The 13,625-nt window shown below is 33.7% G+C and overlaps 1 protein-coding gene across 7 annotated transcripts in view; it reads right to left on the bottom strand.

Annotated features, from left to right (window-relative positions):
* Cngl (Cyclic nucleotide-gated ion channel-like) overlaps positions 1-13,625 on the bottom strand; it is a 463,427-nt gene that overhangs the window by 41,249 nt on the left and 408,553 nt on the right. For all 7 annotated transcript variants that reach the window (XM_074184263.1, XM_074184265.1, XM_074184264.1 and 4 more), the window contains 3 exons: positions 5,098-5,192; positions 2,673-2,834; positions 1,949-2,187 (listed from right to left, as the gene is read on the bottom strand). In XM_074184263.1, the coding sequence (XP_074040364.1) occupies positions 1,949-2,187; positions 2,673-2,834; positions 5,098-5,192 (496 nt within the window). The remainder of the gene's footprint in view (positions 1-1,948; positions 2,188-2,672; positions 2,835-5,097; positions 5,193-13,625) is intronic.

Genomic DNA, 13,625 nt, shown 5'->3' with positions numbered 1-13,625 from the left:
AACTAAAGAGAATGAGAAGAATTGAGTAACACAATCAGGAACCAAAAACTAGAAAATAAAATAAGTAAAGAAATGTTTCTATGTTGAACGGTTTTAGAGGAAAAAAATAATGATGATGTAGATAATGTACTTAAAACTGAAAAGTTATTCGAAAGGTCCTAGTTAGCAGTCATCATACCTAAATATACGGTATTGATCGGATAAAAAAAACATCCTTGGGCATAGTATTTCCATATTTACTTAGGTTACGCTACGCCCAACAATTTTATTATTTTTTTTTCAGATCAATACCATAATTGCTGAGGAGAGTGGTGTGATCACGGCTACCTAGGACCTTCCGAATGATTTTTCATTTTTTGGTACATTATCTATATCATTATTATTATTTTTTCAACAAATCCGTTTAACATAAAAAAACTTTTACTCATTTAATTTTTTTAGCAACTGGACCTCACTGAAAGCAATTGAATGGCCGCTTCGGAAATATCACTCCTAATCAGTGCAGGACATATCTTAACAAGGTATCAGTGCTCAGAAAGGATCTGTTTCAACTACGGTGAAGTAGTAACAGTCACTTCGTGAACAAAACTTCAAGTTGGGAAAATGACGACGAACCCGGTAGCACAATGTCTTCTGGCAAACTAATATTGAATGAAAGCATATTTTCATCACATCAATTTGTACAGTATCGATTGATGCAGGTATGATTTTTATATTTCATAAAATCCGGTTCACATAATGTTTTATTACCATATTTACTATCATTGGCACTTTCAACATTTATGACTCGTGAAATGTTTTTGCTCATAAAGTTAATAATTCACCATGAACGTGACTATGTTCCATGTGTATGCTTTTCTGCCAAACAGAATAATGAATAAAAACTAATGAAGTAGTGTCTCAAACTAGAAAGGAATTCTCTGACAATTTTCTCATTCGTTTGTTGGTGAATATGATGATGTTCCTTTGATATGCTGATTTCAAATTGAAAAGTTTGTAAGTATGTAAGTATGTTTTTCGAGTGAATCAAGTGAGGTTACTCATATATCATATCAACATGTTGATTTTCAAACTTTCCGGATTATTACTAAAAGAGAGGTCGTGAAATGAGTCCAAATTAACGAATCAATCATTTATCTAATTAGGTTTTGAGGTGACATGCCAAAATTGTACTTGTTTTCTAGAAGTAATATTGTATTGTAACTGATTGTTTATTCAAAATCTATTGTTATAAGATATTGTAGGATAGTTTGATTTACTAATATCTGATGAAGCTACCGTGTAACGAAACGCATTTGGAATAAAACTAATTGTGAAAATTCTATAATTTTTATCATGAATACAGAATTCTGAATTAGAAAACATTGTTTCAACTCCTAACAACAGATTCCTGAATATCAAGTTTACATATGAAATTGCAAACAGCGAGGATTGGATGTAATCAGGGTTTAGAATTTGATGTATTAAGGAATATTGCCAGTATTTTTAGATATATCCTGATAGCTGTAAACAACAACAAAAAGGAGGATGAAACTTTTTGGTCCATAGGCTTGTTTTCCTTGAATGAAAGAAGATACGATATTGAGAAAAATTTTATCAGGACAAAGCTGAAAGCGACGGATATTATTCAAATATAGTAGATAATTCAATTAGAAAACCTAAATCTGGGAAGAATTTTCAAAAATACATTGAAAGTTCATTGTCCTTCCTTATGAGAAAGTTCAAGGTTCTTCCTTATGAACCAAGATGATTTGCATGATAATTTTAGCCCCCTCAACGTCATCCAAAATTGATCCATTTTTACTTCTATATTTTTGACAATATCACCACAACTTATATTATCTGATTTGAAGTATTGAACAGTTGTTCTGAGTAAATAAATATATAAACTTTTCACAATATCTCTTCACCAGGATCCTTGGTATATATGTATTTTTAGTTCACTTACTTGTTCAGACCATCCAGATTCAGAATGCCAATTTCTCCAAAAAAATCACCAGCTTTCATTGTAGTCAAAACTTTCCCATGCTCACTGAGAACTTCCAGGATACCATCAGCAATAATGAACATCTCTCTTGCTACCTCACCTTTCCTGCATATCGAATCGCCAGGTGTGAAGATGTAAGCTTTCATTTTCAGAACCAAATCCCTCAAAAACTCTGGTTGGCATTCTTGGAATATAGTTACCTAAAAATTTCCTTATTCAGTTTCATATTGAAACTCACTTACTGGTACTGAGGCTTGAAATAATAACAAACAGAATTAAATTTATAGATGAAGGAGTAAATATATTGAAATCTTCACCTGTGATTGTAGAATTTTTCGAATTGCATTTTTCCCAAAACACTTTCTGACATACTCTGATAATGTTACTTGCTATATTTTTAACATTTTCAGACAAAGAAGAAGATTCAAATGCATTGAGTTTGTTAGGAGATCTCTCATATTTCAAAAAATTCAATTCATGATAAAAATAGTGCAGAACAAAATATTTTCAGAAATATATTACAGAGAATAACATTCTATTGACTGCCAACAACTGCTGCAACATTATCAGACAGTATGCCAATCAAAATAAAAAAGCAGACCGCTATGTTTTTCAAAAATATCTCTCTAGATGAATTTGATTTATTCCCCTGATATGAATTATATAAGAGAGGGTAGGTACTCACTTTTTTCAGAACACTCAAATTGACATGTAAGGCAAGCTCTGTTTTTAGTTTATCTGGTAGTAAACCAAGAGCAGTATTTATATCCCCTCCACCCTGAATTCTTCCCCTGGACCAAGAGTAGTCATACCATCTTAGTACTCTCCTCTTCATACCTCCTGGTACCTGAAGAAAAAAGTTAACGATGCATCGATAATTTACTAGGTATTTCCAATTTTGTTTTACTTTGTCTCACAGGTTCATTTCATTCCATCTTCAATCACAATTACCTTGAACGACCAATGTCCCAAAGTTTTCAGAAATGTTACAACACCACACAACAGATCTTTTTTTATCAAAACGAATCTAACTAGAAATATTTCCTTATTGGACCCTAATGATCACTTATCCCTGGTTTGTTATAAAATGTGATAAAATTATAATTGGGAGACGTTTTATCAAGTGACACCATGTGTTTTGAAATTGTCAACAGGTAACCAAAGCATATGTTGCCATTATGTTCTCAATTCTGCCTGGCTTACATAACATATTTAGGTATATACTCGCAAATTGAGGAAGTGGTTGGAAGTGGATGTATACAGATGTCCTGATATTTGACATGAAAAATTTGTCGTAATATTTGGTTCTGAGTTATAAACACTTTCAAGTCTTCTGCTTCAGCCCAGACGATACTATCCTAACTGATATGCGGATAGAATATGTCATTGCCTAACACCTATATAGCAAATAGATCATAATTATGTACTTGTGATGCACTGTTTGGAACCTTTGGGGTAGTAATTATTATTACTGGAGTTTTCTAACACCAAACCGTTATTTTAACACCTCGACACGTCTTTCGATCACCAAGTGAACATCTTCAAGAGGAAGATCAAACTTAAAACTTCCTCTTGAAGATGATCACTTGGTGATCGAAACACGTGTCGAGGTGTTGAAATAACGGTTTGGCGTTGGGAAAAAACTCCAGTAATATTCAGATCATAATTATCTCAGTTGAGTTTCATTTGTTTGATTGCATAATATGTTTGGACAATATTTGAATACACACTTTCGGAATGTGTGTCCCACTTCAGATCCTCATAAAACAGATGCTCACAAATTTAACCTCTGTCGAAGGAAGATATCGTCAATCCAATACTGGTGGAAAAATCTCACAATAACTGACTTTGATACAATCAGTTCCACCTATTTTTGACCCTAGGCAAAAAACTCATCAATAATCATTTCTATCTTAGAGATGAGTTGCTTTAGTACAGATATTGTCATAGTTGTATCGTCAGCAAACATGGTAATATGACCATCTGTCATGTGTTGTGAAAAGTCACCGACATACAGCAAAAACAACAGAAGCCCGAAAACTGAACCCTGTGTTACACTTAGTTTCACATTCTGAATTTGTACCATATCTCATGACATGGTATTTTTTAGGAGTGTACAGACATTGCGAAGATATTCAAAATAATATCAAAGTCATTCTTTAATACGTATTTTCCTCTTCATTCTATTTACATCAAATACATGATATTGAAAAAATCGAATGAGAGAGAGCTAAAAAATCATATATACATAAAATCTTTTTTATGTGCTGAAACATTCTTTGGAACAATACAAGTACCTAACGAACTAGGTACTACATGCACATGAAATGTATTCGTTTATACTATAGGAACAGCTTTTTATAAATTATTTATCTAGGACAAACTTGATGATCAAATGTGTTTTTCATTTTTGATTTCAATAAAAAGATAGTTGAAAAGTTTGATGCCCTTGTAGAATGGCCTGGTCGTTGAATGTTTGGGTACACTAATTAATTCAAATCGACTTGTAGAATGATTATGAAATTTTGAATTTTTCTCAAACAGTTGCTGGCGATCTTTCACAAAAATTATATTGTTGAGTTGTTTCGGTGACCCAATATTATTATAGGTTTTCAAAGATGGTGAAAAGAGGATCAGAATCATTTCAAATCAACCCGATGTTTCGAGTAATTGATAAATCATAATGATGAGTGCCTAGTTCGTGTTGGCTATGGACTGAACCAGTAATTGATGCATGAAACAATGAAGAAAGTTATTCGATAAGCATAATTTTTGACAATAACCGAAACTAACTAAGCATGTCTAGATAAGTAAATTTAGTTTTAACCCTCTTCCTACCAGTTAATTCATGTGAGTACATATAATAATGAGATATACAGAATGAGACACCGGATTGGATTTTATACAGAATAAATCGCTAATAATTAACTACAGACAAAATTCAAATAGTAAATTTATATTTTCATATAATACGATATTTTTTTTCAATATAATATAATTTTAGAAAAATTAGTGAATAATCGAACCCAGTTGTGAGATAATCTTTGCTAGAAAAAATAAAATCATGTTGCCACTTGAAAGTATGTTTTTAAAGAAAATTGATTAATCACCTTGTGATGTCTCATATACGTCTTAGCTCCATCTAGAAGACGTTCGAACTCCAATCTATTGGCATTTCGATTAGTTATCACATTACCAACTTGACCTGTAAACAGAAAAATCACTTATGAAGAGATGGCAGATCAACAACTGGGTTATAGTATTTTGTGATGAATGTAATGAATTTTAGTACTAATTATTGTGATAGTTATATTCTGTCAGATAAGTACGAATACTTTTCAAAAAATTATTTTGCAACTTTATCGAAATGTGAGTTTGATTTTTATCGAATCAAAACATATCTGTTGAAAAATATGTGGAAGAAGTTCGATAATGAATTTAAATATTTCATATTCTATAATTTCTTCGTTGAAAAACTACGTGACATCGAAACTACTAATCATGTTATTATTCTGTAGGGCATTTGCTTATCTCGCAGAACTATAAAATGCCGTTTTACTTTCATTGTTACAAATGTTCATTCCTCAATTTATCCGCCTAACAATTCATTTGTTTGAATTCAATTGATTCATGCATTTGTTGGAAACATTGAAAACGATTGTTCTTATAATTCGTTTATTTTAGATGGCAGTTGATTTTGTATGTTACATGAATAAAGTTGAATAAAAAAGACCAATGAAATATCTTGAAGCTTTTATTGATTCCAAAGAAAAAATCGTTTAAGAGCTTTGCGAAATAAAACGCCAATTTGCTATTCATTATGCTGAAAAATAATAAATTACTGCCGTCAACTCAGTAATGAACAAACGTTTTCATTCAACAGTTCCTCATACAATTTTGACCTTTGAATGAGATGTTAGTTGTTTATGTGACTATTGAATTATAATAAAACAAATTATCTACAAGAACAATTCTTTCAGGCCAGTCTCAACTCATCTAACACTGTAGGTTAATGGACTAACACCTATCAGAAAACAACTACTTCCCAGCCTAATACAACGAAGAGCGTTGGATTATATCCAACAGGTGTCAGTGCATGATTCTCCACTGAAGTTATTCCTGCATATGCTCGTGGCGATACAACTGCTACTCATCAGTGCAACTTAGTATCTGACAACAACATAAAGTCGACGATTGTCCATATTTGAAAATAAAATTCTTTCAGAGAATCATTCCTCGAACTAGGTTGAAGCGGAAAACAGACATGTTTGTCTCGCCCCATCTGCCTATGAATGAAGTTATCAACAGCATATCCAAATTTCTCCAAATTCCTCGCATATAGAGTGAAAACTGTACATAAAGTGAATGGGCATACTTGAAGACTGGCTATGAATCAAATCATCTACGAGAAGAATTCGTTCAGGTCAGTCTCAACTAACCTACACTGTAGGTTAATAGACTGATACCTATCAGAAAACAACTACTCCCCTGGCTAATACTACTAAGGGCGTTGGATTATATCCAACATGTGTCAGTGCATGATTCTTACTGAAGTTATGGAAGTGCATGGTGCTGGCATAACTTCAGAATGTAGTTCCAAACTACGACTGCCTTCAAACCCGAAAGAAGATAGTAATACCAAACAATATTTTTGTCATCGTCCCATCTGCTTGTTGAAGAAATAACCAACATATCCGCATTTGTCCAAATCCACGTACAAGGAATGAAAACTGTATATAAAATAAGTGGGCATACTTGAAGACTCTGTAGTATTAGCCAGGGAAATAGTTGTTTTCTGATAGGTGTCAGTCTATCAACCTACAGTGTAGGTACGTTGAGACTGGCCTGAATGAATTGTTCTTGTAGATGCTTTGACTTATGGCCGTTTTCAAATATGCCCATTTACTTTATGTTCAGTTTTCATTCTTTATGCGAGGAATTTGGGCAAATTTGGATATGCTGTTGGTTACTTCGTTTATAGGCAGATGGGGCGATGACAAACATGTTGTTTGTCATTCGTTTCAGCTTAGTTCGAGAAATGATTCTCTGAAAGAATTAGATTTTCAATTATTGGAAATCGTCGACATTATGTTGCTGACAGACACTACCTTGCACTAACGAGTGGCCAAACAGCCCGAAACCGGTCTGTAAGTTTGCTCCAATAATTGAAAATAGATTCCGGCAGTTACATTGTCAAGAACATATGCAGAAATAACTTCAGTGAAGAATCCTGACTGACATATGTTGGATATAATCCGACGCTCTTCGTGGTATTAGCCAGGTGAGCAGTTGTTTCCTGATATGTGTCAGACTATCAACATGATTTTAATTTATTTTATGTTGATTGTTGCAATAAACGTAAAAGCGATAACATTTTTCAATAGAGAATGAAAAGGCCATTCAAACGATATATCACAAACCTATACTTCTCATTTGAAAAATTGGGGGTTGTACCTGTCATTCGAAGGGGGTTGAAGGTAGGGGTGACATTTTTACGTTGAAGAATGTCAATTTATAATTTACATTTGACGTGTTTCGGAATTTTTTTAAGTATGTACAATAACCGAAATAATGAATTTATTCCGTTTGGCTTTTACACATTGTAAAATATGCAGTTATGTAGTTCTGCAGAAATCCGCCCGGGATTCAATAGTCTGAAAAAATCCAGAAAAGCTCAAAAATCTATCTTCTGGAAAAAGCATTTCACTTGGTGGAAGAATTAATTGAAGCGGTGACTGGTTGATTATTGATATGGGGTCTCTCATTTAATTTTCACACCAATATTTGCATTACACCATCTATCGCAGGTTTTCGAAAAAAATTATGAGGATATTTCATTATGAACCTGTTCGGAGTATAGCGTGTGAACTACACTATATTTTGAAATTTTCTGTATTTTTCAATCTGGTAGTAATTAATGTGTTCTGATTTTATTCATCGGGGAATTTTTACTGAGATAAAGTAATTTTGAGAATTTGACTATTTCTTCATCATCGGACTTTTGGCCACATACATTTTTTTGTTGAACCCTACTTACTATTTCTTTCGCTCACTTTTTGTCCTAGGAGATCGACGGACTAGAAAGAAGTCCTTTGCTTGATATACGATTTACAGGAAATACAGAGGTGCAGACGTTATTTCTTTTGGACGCTTCATAAAACATATTGAATTTCACTCTCGCATTCCGAAAGAATTGAATTAAATGATGCTTCAGAATACTCGAATCACAAAGATTGATCTTCTCCGGCTTCTTGTGTACCCAAGAAAATACTTCTGAAGTTATTCGAGATTTCTGCACCCCATGGCTGTCAAATTGCTCGATATCAGTTTTCACATTTCTCTAATGAAAAAGACAGAACTTCCCAAACTTTTTCAATCAATTTTACAACCTGAGCATCGTTTTGTAATTGAGGACGACAAAAGTAAATGGAAGTTATGAAATAAATTTCATGAATAGGTTGAAATCTGAACTTACAATGATCAATACCTGTGAATTCTGGAAATCAATAACAGGGAGAAGAAAACAAGTTAGTGAGTGGTGGAAATGTTGTTGATATCCTGTCCTAAATGTATCTGAATTTACTATTTTTTTGTATCACTGATACTTTCAAATAAGTTTTTAAATTATGAATACACTGACCCGTTACTTGATGATTAATAATAACACTATCTATGCCAGTAATGTAAAATTTGTTTCAATGCCATGGATAAAAGGAGTACTTGTAATATGTTGAATCCATTACCACTATTTTTATGAAGAAGTACAAGCACCGCAGAGAAATTTTTAAGGCTCTTCAAGTGCAATGACTGTGTAAAAATGTTGGTTCACGTTAAATTTGAATAGAAATTATTCCCAGATGACAGGAATTGAATCTCATTCAGAGGTCGATCTCCAAGCTTGACTTATCGCTCCTCTTAGGAGCGATCCCATATATGGAGTCTTCGTAAGGGGACTTGCTATTGCTTTTACTCAGCATTACTACTATTTAAGGATATACATTTCAATGTAACTGATTTTGAATGTTAGTGTATCTGTCGGATTTCATTTCTACATACAATGTTTTTTGTTTTGGTAAGGTTACTATAGTCCTTGCCATGAATTATTTCCAATATCCATTTCTGTGGCTTTTTTAATATTTCAATGTGATTGTCGTTGATGTTTTATCAATGTTTCATATAGTATTTTCTTATTTTTGAGGTGAAATATATTCCAATATATTTTGAATTTGTTGGCCATATACAGTGTCACACATAAAGTCCGCATCAAATGGGATTTTTTTTGTTCATCTCTTCAAGTAACTTTTGATATCTCCATTAGGTTGTGCTTTGAAAATGATGCCAAATGACATGCATATGACCGATCAAGTGATTTTTGTTCCCTGTCAAATTTGACATTTTTTCCAAAAAATGTTCAGAAAAGCAGTTATTGCTCGAAATTTCGAAAATCGGTAACGAAAAAAGATTATTGTTTTTTCATTTTTTACCCATATACCAATTTTTAGCTCTCTAGTACAAATTTAATTTTTTTACAGTTTTTCGAAAATTTGACATTTGCCGATTTCTCAAATTTAGCCTAACTTATCTTTCCAACGCATTTTTATTACCAATTGCAATTCTAAATACAACTGATTTCGCAAAAATTTAAAACACCAGAAAAAATTATGCCAAAAATGATGCAAAGTTGATACAGTTTTTAAAAACAGATAAATATTTCACTTTATTTCTACTTTTTGCGAAATAGCTTGATACATAAGCATAATTAAAAAACAATATCAATGAAAAGTCAATAATTTATTGTTTACTGCACTTTTCAAACAGTTACAGTTTGATTTACAAATTACGAAAAATTACAACGCAATTAAACTAAGGGAAGGAATTATACGAAAGTAATTTCACATTTACTAAATATCTTTTATGAGATATCAATGAACAAGATTACTTCAGAAATCAATTTAGATTTTGGTGCCTAGAAAACTAAACCGTAAAAAATTCTAACAAACATCTGTTAAAATAAAGTTATGATTTAAATTAAGAACACTAGATCAAATCGAAACATATGCCTAAACCATGTAAATACCAATAGAAATACAAAATAAAGAGTCACATTTCGGTGTGCCTTCCACCACGTTCAATGCAATCAATTGTCCTTTTTAAAACATATTTAACTGCATTTTTTATACTACGGGGTTTCGTGCTTACAACACATTCTCGAATAACTGCCTCTAAATGGTTTATATCTCGAAAAGGTCTTTGCTTATACACCTTTTGTTTTAAGTAACCCCACAAGAAGAAATCTAGTGGGGTTATATCAGGAGATCTAGGCGGCCAAAAGTGTTCCATATTGCAACTGATTACTTTGCCCCTAAATATTTCCAAAAGACGCTCTTTAACCACCCTTGTAGTATAAATAGGTGCACCATCACACTTATACCACACAACATTTCTTACTTGAAGGGACATATTATCCAAAACTTCAGATAGTTCGGTATTCACAAAGTGTAGGTAGTCCGCAGAATTTAAATTATGTCTTAAAAAGTATGGTCCTATGGTCTTTCACCCCGCACACTGCAATAATAAGACCTATGTTAACGTACGGAGTCATTGCATGGGAACTGAAAGTCCTACAAGCAACGACCACCCAAAAATTATATCAAATATAGCGACTGGTTTGTTTAAACATCACAGGAGCTATGAGAACAACACCAACCGGGGCAATGGAATCAGTTACGGGTCTGACCCCTCTGGACCTGTACGTTAAGGAGGTTACGTTGAAGGCCATGTTACGATTGCGCACGGCTGGTGTGAACCTCGAAATAGAAGTTGGTCAAGTGAGGCTGAGCCTATTGCGAGAAGCGCTTACTGCGCAACTTCTGCTGCAGACAACCAGTGATGCAATTGAAATCAGGTTTGTTTGTGTTCAATAAACACTACAAAATACAAATAAAACAGAACACAGAGTCAGTTGCTACAAATGCAATGTGCATATATACAGACGGAGTGTACTTCAGATCACTAAGCCTAAGGATTAAGTGGGGAATGGGAAAAAATACCAGCATGGCCCAAAGAAGACTAGCTGCTATTTCAATCGCCACAAAAAAAAATAACCAGGAAAGAAATTTCTGGAAAAATTAAAGGGCATGACAGGAGTAAACGTAATCGCATTGCCAACTCTTTAGCCAAGGAAGCGGGTGGACTAAGAATTTCAGGACCCAGTGGCACCTAACCTGACCTAACCTGATGACTCCGATAATTGCGGAACTAGCCAAATTTCACACTTATGCTAAATCCTTAAAGATATGGGATGGAATCAAAGGATGCAATCTTGCCAGGTTCACCCTGGCGACCTTGGGAAGCTGGCGCCAAAGAAATATCTGGCGATGATCAGGAAAAATCTACGCTTAACAGTAGGATTTCTAACTGGTCACTGTCAACTCAGGAAACACCTCCATAACATGGGGCTAGTGGACACACCCCTATATAGGATGTGTGAACAGGAAGATGAGACTGTCAGACATGTCCTATGCGAGTGCCCGGAGTTATCGTCAATAAGGGAGTGTGCTGATATAAAGGAGATGTCTCCCAGTGAGCTGTCCACTTTCCTGGAAAGGACAGGATGGACGATGACCTACGAAGACAATTCTTCGAGAAGATGTACAATGGGTCACATGTGGCCTAAGTGCTGTGGGCTTACACTCACCCTCCCTAGTCTACATATACAATGTTTAGGTAGGTATTTCATGTTTTTGATTTAATTTTCATAGTATTTCCGAAATCTATTGAAATTTAAAAGAGTTGATAGTAACGTTTTGAAAGGGATTGATAACTTTTGAAAATATCCTTCAACCAAAATTTTGAGAGTCAAGAAAATACTTCACAGAAAATTTCGGTGTCGTCAGCAAAATTAGAATCGACCCTAGTACAGTTCCTTCAATCGACTATATTTTATCGATACTCGTGTGTTCACTTTTCACTATTTTCTCACGAGAATATATTCTGAAGGATGTAATAAAAAGCGATCTGCTTTATGCTCGCAGTTGAATTTTTGAATTCTGCCACGTTATGCTGATATGATAAATATTTCCACAACTGGAAATTCATTATTTCGAGAGTTATGTATTCTGTTTTCTGACAGCAAACGTGAATCTTGAATTCCACTTCCACAAAATAGATAATACATCAATGATAAAGCAGGGCATTGCTTCTATGTGAGAGATGTACTTATGTCAGACTTGGATTAACTTGTGCGTATAGATTTCCACTATCCATTGTATGGAGGTGACAGCCAAGTGATATATAGCCGGCACATCGACATGTGAGATCTTTATCGTATCATTAGTGAATTATTGCTGTTCTGTGGGCGCTTTTCCTGCTCTTCGAACGTCATTTTGCACAAAGCTGCGGTTGATATCGGCGAACCGCTTGAGGATTACGTACGACGTTTCCCATTTGATATTTGTTGGGAGGGAATCACTTCAATCATTGAAGGTACATACGGTGATAGTGTATGATTTTGCTGAAAGGTACTGAGTTGCACAAAACGTAGGATTGAGGTTTTACTCACCCTCTACTACAAAGATGATCCTGTACCGGGAATTGCTTCGCGGAAGTGAAACATGTTCCATTGGACTAATTGACTAGTTATAAGCAATTTTTGTGAGATGAAGTCCTAATTGAAAGTCAATAATTTTCAAATTTTTAATCAATAAACTCAACTTCTCAGATGGTTTCATAGAAAAAATATTTCTCAGTAAAAAAATAAAAACGAAAGAAATGGGTTTATAGTGTCTCTGAAGCCAATACAATCGAAGTAAAAGCTTTTTAAAGGTTATTTCCTATTCGTCAAATACCAAAATCGAAAGTTTCAATGTGAAGTATCCAAGAAACAATGCTTTCTTCAGGGGCAAATTATTGGAATTTTTTCAATGTGCTTGAGGCAACCTTCATTTCAATTTCAATAGAAGTACCTAGCATCAAAAAGTGGCTTGTTATGACGAAAATAATGATGATTTCAATTTTTTTTGGCAACGAAAAATGTGAGAATCAGCCTGTAATTATCATCCCAATTGGAAATGATCGTTATCATATCATTCATATACTTGTAATGTTTAGAGAATTTTACTGTTTCAAAGTACTTTGTTCAGAAACAATTTGAGCTTGAAATAAGAAGAGCATTTCTGTTCAAAATCAACAAAAATATATCATTTCTAGCATTGATTAACATACATAAGAGCTGCGAATCATCAGTGATTTTGAAGTTCTTTTATAGAACAGATTTTTTTTTGAAAAATTATACAAAAGCTCTTTTCACTTGAAGTTCCAACTTTTAATGAGCACATTATAAGTACATAAATTAAGTGAAATGAAGTTACTATGAGTTTCCCTAGCATAATTAATTATTTGTCCAGATCACGTTGAAACTTTCAAGTTATTACACCGTTTATATTGGATCTACTGACACCAAAAACTCACCATTAGTTTTGCTATTCAAATTAATTGTTTTTGATATTCACGGAAAGCCATTCGAATGTGGATTTATTGCTTGACACTCATTCGCGAAAAGTATCAACATACAGAAGAAACTTTGTAAAACTTAATACCTATTATTGAAATCAGTCAGTCTAACCGTTATTGACCACAA

The sequence above is a fragment of the Leptinotarsa decemlineata genome, unplaced genomic scaffold (assembly GCF_025532065.1).
Source record: "Leptinotarsa decemlineata unplaced genomic scaffold, Ldec_3_MD MMD2_tig00026354_RagTag_RagTag, whole genome shotgun sequence".
NCBI classification, from domain to species: Eukaryota; Metazoa; Arthropoda; class Insecta; order Coleoptera; family Chrysomelidae; genus Leptinotarsa; species Leptinotarsa decemlineata.
This window is presented reverse-complemented; position numbering and strand designations above follow the sequence as displayed.